At 41.2% G+C, this 18,272-nt stretch overlaps 1 protein-coding gene across 3 annotated transcripts in view; it reads right to left on the bottom strand.

Moving 5' to 3' along the window:
* The window catches only part of LOC139471152 (forkhead box protein J3-like), a 38,758-nt gene that overhangs the window by 11,820 nt on the left and 8,666 nt on the right, over nt 1–18,272 (bottom strand). For all 3 annotated transcript variants that reach the window (XM_071253420.1, XM_071253421.1, XM_071253419.1), the window contains exons 2-4: nt 7,379–7,453; nt 2,678–2,761; nt 1,879–1,983 (exon numbers count right to left, since the gene is read on the bottom strand). In XM_071253420.1, coding sequence (XP_071109521.1) covers nt 1,879–1,983; nt 2,678–2,761; nt 7,379–7,453 — 264 coding nt within the window. The remainder of the gene's footprint in view (nt 1–1,878; nt 1,984–2,677; nt 2,762–7,378; nt 7,454–18,272) is intronic.

An 18,272-nucleotide genomic window follows, 5' to 3' on the forward strand; every position in this document is an offset into this window, starting at 1 on the left:
CAATGGCATTCAGCCAATACTATAGTAAATATTATTTTTACAACTCTGAAAGGGAGATTATGTTGTTTGATTATTCTGAAAGCACAAATGGAGTTAGAAAATGGTCCATGTCTCGGGATAAAGACACTTGACATACCTTATTACCGAGTAAGTACGTTTGAATAGGTTTATGTTAGAACACACTCCAGCCAGTTCTAAACACACTGAACTCGGGGTATTAATTATTAGACGCAGATGTCATAACTTTTGTAAATATATTCCCACAAGTGAGTGTGTGAGTGAGTTGGGTTTAATACGGCTTATATTATATACTGTGTGTCAGATGTAGGGGAAATGCCCAACGTGACGCAGGATGTTTATAACTGCAATGAAACCCACATTCTCAGGCATAGCGCAGATTATCCTTGACACATAATCAGGACAAACCAACGATCAAGGTTCTTGCATGGGTTGCTGAGACCTATTCTCTACCTGGCTCTTCACGGGTCTCCATGAGGAAGTCTTTGGTTGAGATATTTGCATTATTATCAGTATTTTACCATTATTTCTACACACCCAGCCTATATCATAAAGAAAAAGACCCGTGAAGACCCGGGGTAGAATAGGTCTTCAGCAACCCATGCTTGTCGTAAAAGACGACTATACTTGTCGTAAGAGGTGACTAACGGGATCGGGTGGTCAGGCTCGCTGACCTAGTTGATGCATGTCATCGTATCCCATGATATCATTCACTGGATTGTCTGGTCCAGCCTCGATTATTTACATATAGCTGGAATATTGCTGATTGCGTGTTAAACAGCAAATAAACAAACAAACAAATCATAAAGAAAAAAATGATAAAAAATATTAGACAGGGAAATACAATAAAATATCCCCAAACCAGTCCAACTTACACATTGTACTAACTGTGACAAATGTCAGTATACTGCCTTGGTCCTCTAGGAAATAAAGCCTGTTATTGAGCTTTGCTTTGTGAAACAAGTCCTGCTTCAGGTAATATGAATCAAACCATCTGCCTATAAATCCACCAGCTATTTATCCAGTGGAACAGTATATACTTTGTAACAGTATATAGGTAGGGGAATATAATCAATACTGCTTGCACTCCAGGACATTTCCTAATACATCGCTATTAATATTTCATGCCTGTACCAAATCAACGACTGATGTAGGTTTGAAGGTAGATTAAAAATCAATACCACTTTCACACATCTTTACTTCCGCTATTTCAGATTGACCAGGTATTTCATGCCACACCAGAGCAGAACCATATTTCTAACTCATTACGATTAAAGTTATAACGGGAAGTGCAGGTCTGAAACTTTGTGTTGAAATCAACTGTAATCTTGATGTCGAAAGCCCGGTTCAGAAGAGAAACCCCAGATAAGGAACATATTTTCGAAGCTATCTGAGCCAATTATAGGAAATGCATCAAGTAATATAATGAGCAATGTCCTACACCCTTGACCATTGCCCGAATAGCGCCTGACCATTGCCTGACCATCGTCCGACCATCGCCCGCCCGACCATCGCCCGAATATCGCCTGACCATCGCCCAGACATCGCCTGACCATCGTCCGACCATCACCCGACCATCGCCCGACCATCACCCGACCATCGCCCGACCATCGCCTGACCATCGCCCGACCATCACCCGACCACCACCCGACCATCGCCCGACCATCGTCCGACCATCACCAGGCCATCGCCTGACCATCGCCTGACCATCACCAGGCCATCGCCTGACCATCGCCTGACCATCACCACCATCCCCTGACACCAAGCAGCGCTGGGGACTAATTCTAACCTGGTACCACAATGCCATATATATCTAAAACGTTTTGTTTTTTCGGTTAGACAATATGAGAAATAACTTACTTGATTTTGAGGTGAGGGAGGAGACACTTGCACATTGACGGCTGTCAACGTCTGGGGCGGCATCTTAGTGACACCAAGCCCTGGCTCCGGACTGTACGGTGACGCCTGCAATACCAGATACCAGTCATGTGACCAAGCTGTCATACACAAGGCTGTTATCGTATATCAATGCACGGTCCGGCGAAAATACATGGTTAGATTTTAACCAGGCAGGAGGAATTCTATTTTTTTTACTACATTTTAAAAGAAATTGTTCAAGGCATTGATGTTTTAACTGTCCAGGCTTAATACACAGTTGAATATTAGGAATGTGAATCTGATGTATTTTATCCAGCAAAGAAGGAATTTTCTTTTAATCATTTGTGGTTGCTTGGCGACAATAAATAATGGCTGTGATGAATCTAATATTTTATCATGGCCTTAATTGCAAATACATTTTTTTCAGTACCATTCTAGTTATCAGGTTCAAAATGATGATCAAGAAGTTTTAACTGATTTTTTAAATCTAGGAACACACTAAATTTTAAGCTATCAACATAAGGGTCATTCTCAATTTGGATCACTGCATCGCAACAATATAAGTGTTTTCAAAATGGAGCAATCCCAACCATCTCCTTCACATGCATGCGGCCACCACAAATGAAGGAGTTTATCACAGTTACTTTGACACCATTTTGAAACAAGAATTAATTCACATAAAACATTCCTAAAAAATATTTGTCCTATGACAATCCCTGCCACACCCGAACCTGAATGTTTACCGGTCGTCCCCTTAGTTCTTCAGCAGCTGTGTACTCACCCGATCGTTCAGCCTCGGCCTCTTCTTGTGTCTGGCAGGGAGGGGGTCTTCAGGGGGGTTGCTGTCTATTGCCCAGTACGACCCCTGAAAGTAACAATGAGTATCATCATAACTAGTGGTTGACAGAGTGAGTGAGTGAGTGAGTGAGTGAGTGAGTGAGTGAGTTTTTTGCAATATTCCATCAATATCATGGTAGAGGCACCAGAAATGGGCTTCTAACATTGTACCCATGTCTGGAATCGAACCCGGGTTTTCAGCGTAATGGGCAGACGCTTTAACCACTAGGCTACCCGACCGCCCCGTTGACAGCATGAGCATCGCCATCTCCATAACACATTCGGAAACTGTCACCAACCGATCCTCACAAGTCGGCTCTTACAGGAAGAAGGGACTTATCTATGAATTTAAACTAAGTACCCATGGAAGGCAAATTGGGGGAAAATAATAATTTTTGTTCAAAATTGGGATTTTTTAACAAGTTTCAACTTTCCTTAATTTGGGGATATTTTCAAATATATGGCGCTTTCAAAATTAGAGCGGCGCGCTTATTAGGTCAAATACGGTAATTCCAATTTTACTGACATTTGCTGACTTAGCAGAGTTCTACATACAGCACACATGGCTAGGCTGGCTTCATCCAGACCCCTACACTGCTACTTCAGCATTACTACATACAGCACACACTGCTGGCTTCATCCAGTCCCCTACACTGCTACTTCAGCATTACTACATACAGCACACACTGCTGGCTTCATCCAGTCCCCTACACTGCTACTTCAGCATTACTACATACAGCACACACTGCTGACTTCATCCAGTCCCCTACACTGCTACTTCAGCATTACTACATACAGCACACACTGCTGGCTTCATCCAGTGCCCTACACTGCTACTTCAGCATTACTACATACAGCACACACTGCTGGCTTCATCCAGTCCCCTACACTGCTACTTCAGCATTACTACATACAGCACACACTGCTGACTTCATCCAGTCCCCTACACTGCTACTTCAGCATTACTACATACAGCACTCACTCATACAGAACTGGACATATCTAAGACTTGCAACACCAGAATCTAGCTATCCACTGGACATATCTAAGACTTGCAACACCAGAATCTAGCTATCCACTGGACATATCTAAGACTTGCAACACCAGAATCTAGCTATCCACTGGACATATCTAAGACTTGCAACACCAGAATCTAGCTATCCACTGGACATATCTAAGACTTGCAACACCAGAATCTAGCTATCCACTGGACATATCTAAGACTTGCTACACCAGAATCTAGCTATCAACTGGACATATTTAAGACTCGTAACACCAGAATCTAGCTATCCACTGGACATATCTAAGACTCGTAACACCAGAATCTTGCTATCCACTGGACATATCTAAGACTCGTAACACCAGAATCTAGCTATCCACTGGACATATCTAAGACTCGTAACACCAGAATCTAGCTATCCACTGGACATATCTAAGACTTGCAACACCAGAATCTTTCTACAGAAGCCTGTATCACCTGGTCCTATTCTACCACTGTATCGACAGTAAATTGGAGTAATGACCTCCCAACAACAGCCCTAATAATAATGTGAACTTGATACAGCCGTCCCCACAGCAAACACTGCATCATGACAATTTACACATGTAAATGAATGAGCTATTACCATCGTCAAAACACAATCTGGACGTTTCTACCAACGTGGGAGGTCCATATGCTTGAAACATCAACACCCAAACTGTTCCAGTAAAAAGTACAGTACATGCACTGTATCACGCCCTCATCTGTGTGTTATTGCTAGACAGAGGTAGGCTTTACGACCATGTATCTCACGGCGCCAACAACTGTCCCTTTACACAATTCTCTCAAGGACAGTCTGCGACAGGGTTTACCATTGACTAGCCTTGCTCCAAGGCTGTCCTGGAAGAAAAGTCCATGGATGTGTGGTACTTCTATCCTCCTAATAGTCAAGTCTAGATATGTGGACAGTAAGGACTCCAGTCTCTTATAGGGACAACTTGTTCTTATTATTTATATGACCTAGAACTTAAGATTTAAACTAATAGTTATTGCCTTAGAGACTTGCACAAGTCTAACCATTGACCCACTTCAATGTTTACTCGTATGGTACAAATCTTACAGTAAAAATCTTTACTGCTGCACTGAAACACTTGCTCACCGTCACGTCCTGAATGAGCTGTGAAACATAACCTCAGTTCGCAAGGATAGTGCCAAGTAAGTCGACATCGTTCTTGTTTGTGATTAATGCTGATGTCGGGAATATTCCAGGTATACGACAATGTTTATAATGGAGAGTGGACCAGACAATACAGTGATTGATATCATGAGCATCGATCCATGCCGTCCGGCAACAACACATCTTTTTGAGTAAGTTGGTGTTTGCTCCAATTGTGAGTGAGTGAGTGAGTGAGTGAGTGAGTGAGCTTTTACGCTGCCTTTTGCAATATTCCAGCAATATCATGGCAGGGAACACCAGAAATGGGATTCACACATTGTACCCATGTCGGGAATTGAACCCGGGTCTTCAGAGTGACGAGCAAACGCTTTAACCACTAGGCTACCTGACTGTTCCACTTTTAGCCATATTCCAACCATATCACAGCAGAGGAAAACAAGAATGACCTTCACACATGGTGCCTATGTGGGGAATCAAACCCAGGTGGCTGGCATGATGAGCTAACACCTTAACCACTTGGCTATCCTGGCACCCAAAACACTTTGACTTGGCACTGACAAACCACGCCTGGTGACAGTTGGGAGTAGCTAGGGCTTGTGAGTGAGGTGGGCTTCATGACCTGTTGAACAGTGAGTTGGGTATAACGCCGTTTTTAACAGTATTCCTGTTATATTGTGGTGTGTCAGCTTAATGTGGGAGGAAAGCCCAAAGTGATGCAGGTCTCAGACGTTTACCACTTCAATGAAACCAACAAGCATGGGTATGGTGCTGACAAACCTAGAAACATAATCAGGGCGAACCCGGATTCGAACCCACAATCATAGGTTTCTGGCGTGTCCAAGGGACGCAACTCTGCACATCGAATCGCGGCGCCTTAGAAGACTGGGCTACCCGTGCCCCCCACGTTGAACAGAACTACAGCAATATCATGGTGTGTCAGCTTAATTTGAGAGGAGTGAGAACAGTTTACTGTGAAACACAATAAAAAGAGCAAGTAACTAACTTGGTGTTCGTACATTCTGATTAGCTTTTTCACCTCCACTTTCTCGACGTTACACATCAATTCAAACTGCTTGACTCCACTCCTCACTTATACCAACATTTAGATTTCATTGCTTAACTTTACTATCGATGTTCTGCTTCAATGAATATTTGGCTGCTTAATTTCCTTTTGCACTGGTCGACTTAAGTTTTGATTCATTACTGAATTTTATGTTCTTTTAATTATCTCAGATCAAACCATACCACCTCAATAGAATCAAGGATGAAAGGAGAAACGCTTCAGCAAGAGAAGATGATAGTTTGGTTTTTGCTGAAACGTAATAAGCCTGCCCTTCAAGATGAAATTAGTAGCTTCCATTACAACATAACAGTCTACCTTACAGCCATAGACACCTTACACAAGTCACAGGCAACTGCAGTGTGGGAAAATGAAGGCAAAGAAATCAATGGGGTTGCTGTTGGGACCCTTATGTTGAAGTCACAAAAACATGGAAAACCCATGTCTGGTGTCCTACTGCAGTGATATTGCTGTAATGTCGCCGGAACATTGCTGCTTCAAAAACCTTACTCACTCCATGATAAATCTGAAAGACCCAGGAAATCTTTGAGAAATATAAGATGAACAGACCCTAACACAGCCCAGCTACCATTACTGTACAAGACTCCATCCACGGCCCAGCTACCATGACTGTACAAGACACCATCCACGGCCTAGCTACCATGACTGTACAAGACTCCATCCACAGCCTAGCTACCATGACTGTACAAGACTCCATCCACAGCCCACCTACCATGACTGTACAAGACACCATCCACAGCCTAGCTACCATGACTGTACAAGACTCCATCCACAGCCCAGCTACCATGACTGTACAAGACTCCATCCACAGCCTAGCTGCCATGACTGTACAAGACTCCATCCACAGCCTAGCTACCATGACTGTACAAGACTCCATCCACAGCCTAGCTACCATGACTGTACAAGACATATCCACGGCCTAGCTACCATGACTGTACAAGACTCCATCCACAGCCTATCTACCATGACTGTACAAGACTCCATCCACAGCCTAGCCTGCAGCATTGTCAGTAAAAAATCCCCAAAGTGGAGTTAAAATGTCCAAATTCGTGTAATATAGCTACAACTCATGTAACGGTTTGGTCGAAGTAACTTGTATTCATTTCACTGATAACAGTGGGAGACAGAGAAAGAGGGATAATTTTACATGACTGTGATGAACGCAATGTTAAAATGCAACCTCTGAAAGTAAGAACTCCCCACAAAAACCCTATTTTGAACAAAACAACCATTCTTTCCCAATTGGCCTGCCAGGAGCACTTAGTGTTAAATCCTAGCTATCTCCCTGGGCGTGTCCTTTTCTCCATCATGTTTAAAGCACATGAGTAATTGTACCAGCCTGTGTGCACGCGACACTGTGTGTTGCTGTTCAGTGTTGCAATTGGGGGCGCTTTTCACATGAACGTACCTTTCCTGGATCGTCCTTCGACCTTGGAACTTTTAGGAAGCACTTGTTTAACGACAGATTGTGACGTATGGAATTCTGCAACACAAAACAACATCAATGACAACAACAGTAACAATCGTAGACTAACATTTAGTCTATGAAATCTTATATTACACAATACCCTTCTTGTGTCTAAATACACAGATAGTTTTCCCGATGCTGTGGAATAGAGCTAGCTAGAGCTGGCTAGACTTGCTTTTGTATACATATCTTGTAGGTCTTGGTTTTTTTCATAAAATAAATATATTCCCCAGTCATGGTGCAGGACTATAACAATCGTAAAACAGAATGATGTTTGATGTAAGTATGTTGAACAGTAACCATGGTAACAGCCTCTTCAATTTGAACCTCAGAATTCTTCAAATACATTGATAAACTGAGGGGCAAAAGAAAGAAAACCCGATTTTTTTATGTAATTCAAAATTGAAAGAATTGTTGTCAAATAGGATCACATCTATTTACCCAGCATTCATTCCTGCAACAGATTGTAAAGGGTTGTCTGTGGCTGGGTAATTCTGAGTAAAAATGTATTGGTTCTTTGAAGACTGGGGTAAGAACTGAATTTACCACCACTTGACCCCTATTATATTTGAAATTGGTGGGAAAATATGCAAATGTATTGATTCTCAAAGATATGATGTCTAAGATATCAATTAGCATTTGTGTATTTTGCGAGAAAATAAAGCCAGAGAGAAAATGAAAGTGTGATTAGAGTCACATTTTGACATAAATATCCCCAAACTCTCTCTCTCTCTCTCTCTCTCTCTCTGCACACTCACTAACTCACCCTCATTGTCACACTCTACCTGGATAGAGTACATAAGAGAGAGAATCTAGGCATGTCAACTTCTTTATTGTGAGGAACACAAACCCTCATAATAATGAGTGAGTTGAGTATGATTTTACGCCGTTTTTAGCAATATTCCAGCAATATCACGACAGGGAACACCAGAAATGGGCTTCACACATTTTGCCCATTTTGGGAATCGAACCCAGGCCTTCGGCATGACGAGCAAACGCTTTAACCACTGGGCTACCCGACGGCCCCCCTCATAATAAAGAAGTTGACATCCATAAATTCTCTCCCTTATGCTATCACTTCTAAATACCTTTCACAGACTTGATATATTACCTGTTCCATTATAGAGATATTGAACGACTTGATGGAAAATACTTGTATGCTAAAAATAGCTGAGGTAAGACCTGCAAGTATCAAGTATGAACGGAACATAATCTGCATGAGCAGTGATGGATTTCAAAAACACCCAACGTGAGAATTATCTGATCTTTCTTGAAATATGTTTTTCTCCTGCCGTTGCCTGCATAGTGACTCACACCTGTAAGAACTCTGGTTTCAGTGACAAGCATGGATGATGAAGGACTTGAGGCAAGATAAATATGTTTGTCTGGTCAAAGAAAGGAAATATTGTGTTACAGTAGACTGTTCAACTCACCAAAGAAATCTCAACTACATGTACAAGGTCTAACCCACTTTGGAAACTGGGAGCCTGTCATGTTAGACCATCAAGGAAACTAGGAGCCTGTCATGTTAGACCATCAAGGAAACTGGGAGCCTGTCATGTTAGACCATCAAGGAAACTGGAAGCCTGTCATGTTAGACCATCAAGGAAACTGGAAGCCTGTCATGTTAGACCATCAAGGAAAACAGCAAGCTGCTCTGTTTTGTTTGTTTGTTTAATGCCGAACTCAGCTATATTCCAGCCATATGACAGTGGTCTGTAAATAATCAAGTCTTGACCAGACAATCCAGTGATTAATATCATGAGCATTGATCCAAGCAATTTGAATACGATGACATGCATCAACCAAGTCAGTGAGCCTGACCACCCGATCCCATTAATCGCCTCTTATGACAAGCATAGTCGCCTTTCACGGCAAGCATGGGTTGCTGAAGACCTATTGCTCTGTTAGACCATCAAGGATAAAAGGCAACCTGCTCTGTAAGACCATCAAGGACAAAAACAGGTCTACCAATGAAAACAGACTGCAACAAAACACTGTCATATGTTACATAACTTTATGACAGTTTTTTCTTGCAGTCTGTCAGTTTTCATTGGTAGGCCTGAAAACACAATCTGCTCTGCTTGACAATTAGCTTTTATAACTTTTCTCTTTTCCATTGCATCATATGACATGCTATGGTACAACTAAGCTGTTGTTTTAGCATCAAATAAAACTCACTCACTCAAATACAAATATTTCGAATGAGTGACTTTTCACACCACTTTCAGCAATATTCCAGCAACATCGCGCGACGGGACGGCAGAAAGAGCTTCACACATTGTGTCCATATTGAGGATCTAAGCCAAATCTTCGTTGTGACAGGCAAGCACTTGAATCACAAGGCCAACCACCCAATTGCCAATGAACTGCTATCACATTAAACTAGAGGTATAATTATTTCATATTACCTCATCGGAGCAAGGTAAGGCGATCAGCTGCATTGTTCAAACATCACTGTTGTCGTACACCAATGCGCACTTCACAATGCAACACACTCAAACCATAAGAAGTGGACTTGAAAGAAGCCCCGATTTTAATCTAATGACACACTTCCTGTCTGCAGGTTGCCAATATTATCAGTGAGTGATGACACTGATAGTGTCAACAACAGTCTTCATCACTATGACATGAACAAGCACCTGCTTGGCTGGTAATGTACACTGAAAGGGCAGCTATAAATTGATGATTACACAGGCCACTTATTATTCACCAAACCATTTGTGGTTTAATTCAAGTTTGACCCATAAGTTAAGGATCGTCATCAGGGTCCAAGATTTATGGCTGCGGGGCATGATAGTAGAATAACAGTAGCGAACATTACAACCAAAAGACATTCTACTTCCTGAAACATAGTTTCAAATTCAACAACTAAAATTATTATCATTCATTTTATTTTGGATTTTCATTATTATTATTTATATTATTATTATTATTATTATTATTATTGCAAAGGTTACCTGTACTTCACTACTTCATTAATAACAGGACCAATAATGATATTTAAAAGCAATTATTGCAATAAATAAAATGTTAATATACCTCGCATTAAAGATTTGTTTTTTGTAAGGGTCCTGTCTACAAGTCCATCATAGGTTGTCCCTAACAGGTTGTCCCTGATATGTTGTCCTTAACACTGCATCCCTGACATGATGTCCCTAACATGATGTTCCTGACATGACGTCCCTGACATGACGTCCCTAACATGACATCCTTGACATGACATCCTTGACATAACGTCCCTGACATGGCGTCCCTAACATGACATCCTTAACATGACGTCCCTGACATGACGTCCCTAACATGACGTCCCTGACATGACGTCCCTAACATGACGTCCCTAACATGACATCCCATCATATCAACGTACACAATGTATCGTTGTCTTCAAGGAGCCTGTGTCAGTGAGCTGCTGCCATTGATTGTGGACACGAAGACGTGTCAGAATGTCTAACTGTCAAGTGCCATGCGTGACACGAGATCAATGCTGATAGTCAATAGCCAGTGTGCCGGAGAAATCACCTGGTAATAAGTTACTGTTCGACAGTTTGTATACGATTAGTTATTATTAATGTTCTCGTTATCTCTCAATGGTTGTAGTCTGTGGGTTTATGCAGTATTATCCTCCTAGAAAGAACAAACGATTCAAACAGTTCAGATTACCTGACTTACTCTATCAAAGGCGCCAATTTTATTGACTATATTGACCATAATAATTAGATTCTATTATGTTCACTAGCACAATAATTAATACATTATCTTGACAATTATAGCAAGACACATCCATCAATTTAGCTTATCTGACCATTTGAGATATCAAGTCACATGTCCGAGACAGTTTTAAGTTAATGGTTACAATACTATAGATTTCAGGATGCCCTTTTACAAATGTTTGTTGATATACATATTTTATAGCTACTGTTTTGTTTTCTGCAATTAAGGTCCTGAACATTCAGTCAATCAACCGACAGCGAGTAGGATTATAGTGAGTGAGAGAGTGAGTGAGTGAGTATGGTTTTACGCCGCTTTTAGCACTATTCCAGCAATATCACGGCGGGGGACACCAGGAATGGGCTTCACACATTGTACCCATGTCAGGAATCGAACCCGGGTCTTGGCGTGACGAGCGAACGCTTTAACCACTAGGCTACCCGACCGCCCCGTAGGATTATAGGCAGCCTTCAACGTAAGAGCAGGGTATGAAACTCCCAAAATTTTCAGCCAGACCACAGGACTGGCTAGCTGAAATACTTGCCAGCCCTGACCAAAACCTGCCTGCCCACTATAATCATATGTTTCTCAGGATAATTTAATTAAAACTTTAAATCGAATTCATTGAACATGAAGTAATGCAAGAGAAGAAATAGCAAACACTTTTTAGGTCAGATTTGTATTTAATATCCTAGAATACATCATGTAAATAATGCTTATCATCGGGAAATATTTAGAATATTTTTACATATGAAATATAACCCGACCGTCGGGCAGGGGGATTTGAAAATCTGGCAGCCCGAGTTGAAATCAACCCGTCTCGGACGGTAGGGCACACAGGTATTTCGAACACTGGTAAGGGTTGTTACGATACAGCGGGTTCGCGATATGCATCCCGATACTACTGGTGCGATACGATTCATAACCTGATACAGTACTTTTTATTACATAAGATGATATTGTTTCTTTTTGCAGGTGAATTTGGGATGAAGCTGGGATGAAGCTGGGATGAAGATGGGATGCAGATGGGATGCAGATGGGATGAAGATGGGATATTGTTGGGCAGAAACACACTGGTGAGGCGAGGTGAGGTGAAATTGGGTTTATTGTCGCGTCCCAAGATTATTGAACTTATATAGCGACATGCATGTACGTTTCGCACTGACACTTGTATTGAAGTGCATTGTCATACAGTCAGGTATTGTTCCAGCCCCAACCTTTACCATGTTTACGGGTAGTTACCACAGAATGGTACAAGGTACAGATAAGGTACAAAAGTTGAGAGCATGCTGACCCCCCCAAACCTGGTGAATTTCTAATACCCCCCGGTATATCATGAATCCTTTCATAGCTTCATTTGTTGCACTGTCTACTGGTGTCGCATTTAATCGAAATAAGAAAATAACACAAAATTTCAAAAATTTTAAAGAACAAAGTCTCTGTAACAGCCGGAGACTGATATTGTACAAAGTTTCATTGAGAATTACAAAAAGAACTGTGGTAAAATTGTGAAGATTGCCAACATTCAATTCAAGTCTAAATTTATAAAATAATTGGGGGAATCATTAATAGCTAAAGGCACATCTACATCATATGGTGAAGGTGTTTACAAAGTTTCTTAAAGATATCTCTGAAATAATTTTCCAGTTCTGCTCCGGAAATGAAACCCACTGCTTCTATTCAGTTCAGAGACCAAGTCCAAATTAAAAAAAATTATTCTATAAAATATATTTTAATACAGGGGAAACCTCAATAGCAAGAGCCACATTTACACCATGTGGTGACAGTGTGTACCAAGTCTTGTAAAGTATTCCAAGTTCTGCCCCACAAACGAAACGTGACGGACGGAGCCCATCTCTATATTCCCTGCCATCCTCGTTGGGGTGGGAGATGAAAACATTCATGACAATATTATAAGCATAATGACATGAGGCATCTCCCTCAACTACTTGCAGAGCCACCGGCTGAACAAGGGACGGTGCAGACATGTCAGGATTTGTGTTGAGTCATGAGGAAATGGACCCGGAAAGATGGCACAGATATTCTCAAGCAAGTCAGTTGGACCAATATTTAAATAGCATCTCACAGCTGTGGTCTTTCACTTTTGCAATACTACAGCTACAGTGACTGCTACGATGACGGCTAGAGTGACGGCTACAGTGATTGCTACAGCGACTGCTACATTGACTGCTACAGCGACGGCTACAGAGACGGCCACAGCGACTGCTACAGTGACGGCTAGAGTGACTGCTACAGTGACGGCTACAGTGACTGCTACAGTGACGGCTAGAGTGACGGCTACAGTGACTGCTACAGTGACGGCTACATTGACTGCTACAGCGGCGGCTACAGAGACGGCCACAGCGACAGCTACAGTGACTGCTACAGTGACGGCTAGAGCGACGGCTACAGTGATTACTACAGCGACAGCTACAGTGACTGCTACAGTGACGGCTAGAGTGATGGCTACAGTGACTGCTACAGTGACGGCTACATTGACTGCTACAGCGACGGCTACAGAGACGGCCACAGCGACAGCTACAGTGACTGCTACAGTGACGGCTACATTGACTGCATCAGCGACGGCTACAGAGACGGCCACAGCGACAGCTACAGTGACTGCTACAGTGACGGATACAGTGACTGCTACATTGACTGTTACAGTGACGGCTACGGTGATTGCTACAGCAACGGCTACAGAGACGGCCACAGCGACAGCTACAGTGACGGCTACATTGACTGCTACAGAGACGGCCACAGCGACAGCCACAGCGACTGCTACAGTGACGGCTACAGCGACAGCTACAGAGATGGCTACAGCGACATCTACAGTGACTGCTACAGCGACGGCTACATTGACTGCTACAGTGACGGCTACAGCGACTGCTACATTGACTGCTATAGTTACCGCCCTCACTAGTCCCCCCCTATAGTCTTGTGCCATGAATGGAACATATACTGTAGATCTTGAAATCAATGCGTCTCCAAATTAATATGACTGCTGATCCCTTGCCAAAAATGCAACTCAAAATCAATGCGACTCCCTGACTCTATCTCAAATGGAATGATACATATCCTTACCTTAATCCAATCAAACACAAATATCACTGCTTATTAGCACTGAGTAAAGCACTTACGTAATAACAATAAACAGTGTTTTCCTAAAAACAACACAGTTTATATGTTTACTCTGTTGACTGGGATTAAGGAAGTTCAAAGGCAATAAAACAGTTGTACCAACAACAGTTCACTGATTGGAGTGGTCAATGATGTCAAGTCTGACATGAGAGGGTACAACTCTTGACCCCAGCAGTGATAACTCACCGGATGCCCATTGTTTAACTGCTATTCTTTGACTGACATTGTTATATACTTGTTACAACTGCTGCTCAATAAACCGTGTTTGTGTTTATATTCAAGTTGGTATTTCCACTATCCAAAGTGATTGTTGATAGTTATTTTGGATACATAAATGCAAAGTTTCATTAATAGTACGAACAAAGACCACTCGCATTTTTCGCATTTAATTCACGCTCGCATTAATTTCAAGATTTACACTATATACTCACCACCAAAAGAAACATGAACCATAGAAACATATAGAGAAGTATGTACGTTAAGAAGAAGTGTTTCCAACGTGTACCACTTAATGACAAAACTAGCAATCAGTCAAGGGGCACAACAGCGTGTCTTTATTCTTAGCACGATATGCTGAACGTGACTTCCAAACTTTACACGCTAATCCTGCACGAAACAAATGGTGCATCTCGAGTCATGGATCTATGATGTCAAATGTGCATCAGTTCACACAACATACCAATATGTTCATTTGTGCATCGAACCAATCTAATATCTCTTAAATATGAGTAAGTCTTCATATATTTACCAACTTGTATAGTATTCGTGTTTGGCGGTGAGTATATATATATATATATATATATATATATATATATATATATATATATATATATATATATATACTATTTACTATTTACTAAATGCCTACATAAGCCAAGGTCAAACTAACCCAGGTTTAGTTTCCTCGATTCCACATGAAAACTGCAGAAGAAGAAGGTTCTTTTGAAAAAAATATATTACAATTAATATAAAGAAATGTCTTCACAGACGAAGACCCCCTTATGATCAGCTGGAAGGGCAATTTAACCTAATTCGACTACCCTCAAAACGTAAACACCAGTCCAATACATAATTGACATCGGATCTACCTATATAGTAACAACATCAAAGCAAAGATCAAAGGGCACCTGTCTGGAGACAGTAATTGTACAATATCAAGTATTAATGCCAGCAATCGCATGTGGTCAGACCGATATAGATTTTGGCAATAAGCACAACCAGTGTTCCTGCTGGCAGCCAAGCTGACTTTGTTAAAAAAATGTACTTATATGAATCAGAGCTCCAGATAAGCTTTTGGTGTTGTGGGTATTTTACCCATGCATTTTAAAATCATTGGGTATCAGTAATTCTATCTGGGTATTCAAATTTCTGTTACCCACTAGTTTTTACACATGTGGGTATTTAAGTTAAATATCTAAAAACACTATTCATTTAGTCCCTGCAAACTGGTGTCATGTGGGTTCGAGAGCTTCATAGGACGCAAAAATACCACGATACTTCCACAAGAAAGTGTGATGGCAAATGATCATGATGTAAATGTCATCGCTGAGTTTGGCAAGGTTGACGGAATGTCCGTTTATAATTTCAAAATAAATTGCTGATTTTCTAATCGAATACGCAGGGTTACTTCACAATATTTTGATGATACGCACAAGTTTTATTTTTGTAGCGTATCTGTAATGTTCTTTGCGTATTTGATACGCTTGGATTTTATTTTACTGTGTTTCTGATGCGTATTTTCCTCAGAGAGGTAGTTTATCTGGAGCTATGTGAATTTCACCGATTTTTTGTTCAACAACAAAGATCAATAAGGTACTTTTTTTGCCGGTCCACAGGGACTGGCAGTCACATGAATTACCGGTCTAAGCCTAATTTTACCGGTGAAAAACTGGTAATTACCAGTAAACGGGAACACTGACAACTCTGACAACTCTATCAAACAGGTAATTAATGAGCCATAGAGCTCTGCAGTATTAATGGTATATTGGTGTTGCTGTAGCAAACTCTGCTGAACTGCTTACCCATCTTCCCTAGGCAGGGGAATTAACTGACTCGAAAAGTCTGGTTTCCACCCTTGACGAACTAGGCTGGAATTTCCAGGCTCGATCATAGCGCCACCAATAGCTATTACAAATTATGTCCCTTCTATGTCCCTACCTATTGACCAGTCAGATTCCTTCTCTCATATCACTTGCACTTGCTTCAAACAAAATGGCAGTGCCTAGTCAAGATAATCAGACATAATCAAAATCTATATTGTAATAAAGGTTTACACAGGCATGCTTTGCAAATCCTGTAACTGACTGATATCTGCACGTTGTTATCCATGTTGTTTACGAACCAGATGTTTACGTGATTTTGATTGGACTTTACATAGACTTGTTAGTCCGGCCAGAATGTAACTCCAGAATTCCAGCGGCAAGGATAGAAACTAAACTTTTACAGTCAGTGAACACCCTTGCCTCGGAAGGATGCTGCTAACCCTGGTATTTCTAACCCTGTTGAGCTGCTAACCCTGGTATTTCTAACCCTATTGAGCTGCTTACCCTGGTATTTCTAACCCTGTTGAGCTGCAAACCCCGGTATTTCTAACCCTGTAGAGCTGCTTACCCCGGTATTTCTAACCTTGTTGAGCTGCAAACCCCGGTATTTCTAACCCTGTTGAGCTGCTTACCCCGGTATTTCTAACCCTATTGAGCTGCTAACCCCGGTATTTCTAACCCTGTTGAGCTGCTAACCCTGGTATTTCTAACCCTGTTGAGCTGCTAACCCTGGTATTTCTAACCCTGTTGAGCTGCTAACCCCGGTATTTCTAACCCTATTGAGCCGCTAACCCTGGTATTTCTAACCCTGTTGAGCTGCTAACCCTGGTATTTCTAACCCTGTTGAGCTGCTTACCCTGGTATTTCTAACCCTGTAGAGCTGCAAACCATGGTAACCAGCTAACCCTGAGGCGGGCTGAAGAGAGTTTAAATCCACTGTTCATCAATATTGATTCACAGAAAATATCTTAACATCTAAAACACCGCTCATGACATCACAAAGATCTTTTCTCGATATCAAATCAGTTAAACAGTATAACATTATGTTCCCAATCCTGCCATTTTGGAAGCTACAACTTAATTGTTTGTAATTGATTCAATTATTAAAGTAGTGTTCATTGTGCGTCTCTCATTTGACATTATCACTGACATTTAGTTAAAAAAAAAATGCTGAAAAATCAATGTTTTATTTCCTCTATCTTGTCCAAAATAAATTTCAATTCAAATTACCATACAGTAGTATTATCAAGCCTGAACGGTCTAATCATACAAAACTGCCCCAAACTCTTCAAAGCACATGAAAGAACTTGCTAAATAAAACATCCACTTCAAAAAGACGACTGAGCTAAAGCCAAAATATGCTCTATGACATAAAGAATTCGAAAGATATATTGCCCTAATCTAAACTGGATCATCAAAAGAAAGCAAAGATCTGAAACTTATCTAATGCTCCTTATGTAGGCCCTGAACTAGCGATAACTTTGCAAAATCGATATAAAATACATTCAGAATAATGATTTTCAATTTAGCAATTAGGCAACATGGCTGATGAGCCTAGATACGATCACACCGCTGTTCTATCGCTCTACAGAAACCGTGAGCTCAATGGAAACATGGCAGCAGCAACAATGGGTTTGGCATCAATACCTTAATCGGTTATTAAAGGATGTCAGTAAACTGAAAGTGAAGTCTGTTCATATTTCTCAATCATTCATGCTTGGCTGCAGGAGATTATTTAGGATATCGAAAGACTGCTTGAGTCATCAACGCCACGTCCAGGGATGCAGTGCCCTCTATGCATATTTCAGTATCTAGGACAAGCTGTCTAGGAGAACAACTCACTCATAAATGATTGTATTATTCATATCTTGTAATGAAAAGCAATGTCAGATACAATAAATGACTGACACAGTTTTTAAGTGTCCACCACCGAGTGTGGTGGA

This window comes from Haliotis cracherodii, unplaced genomic scaffold (assembly GCF_022045235.1).
Source record: "Haliotis cracherodii isolate W230 unplaced genomic scaffold, xgHalCrac1.p SCAF_22, whole genome shotgun sequence".
Classification (NCBI taxonomy): Eukaryota; Metazoa; Mollusca; class Gastropoda; order Lepetellida; family Haliotidae; genus Haliotis; species Haliotis cracherodii.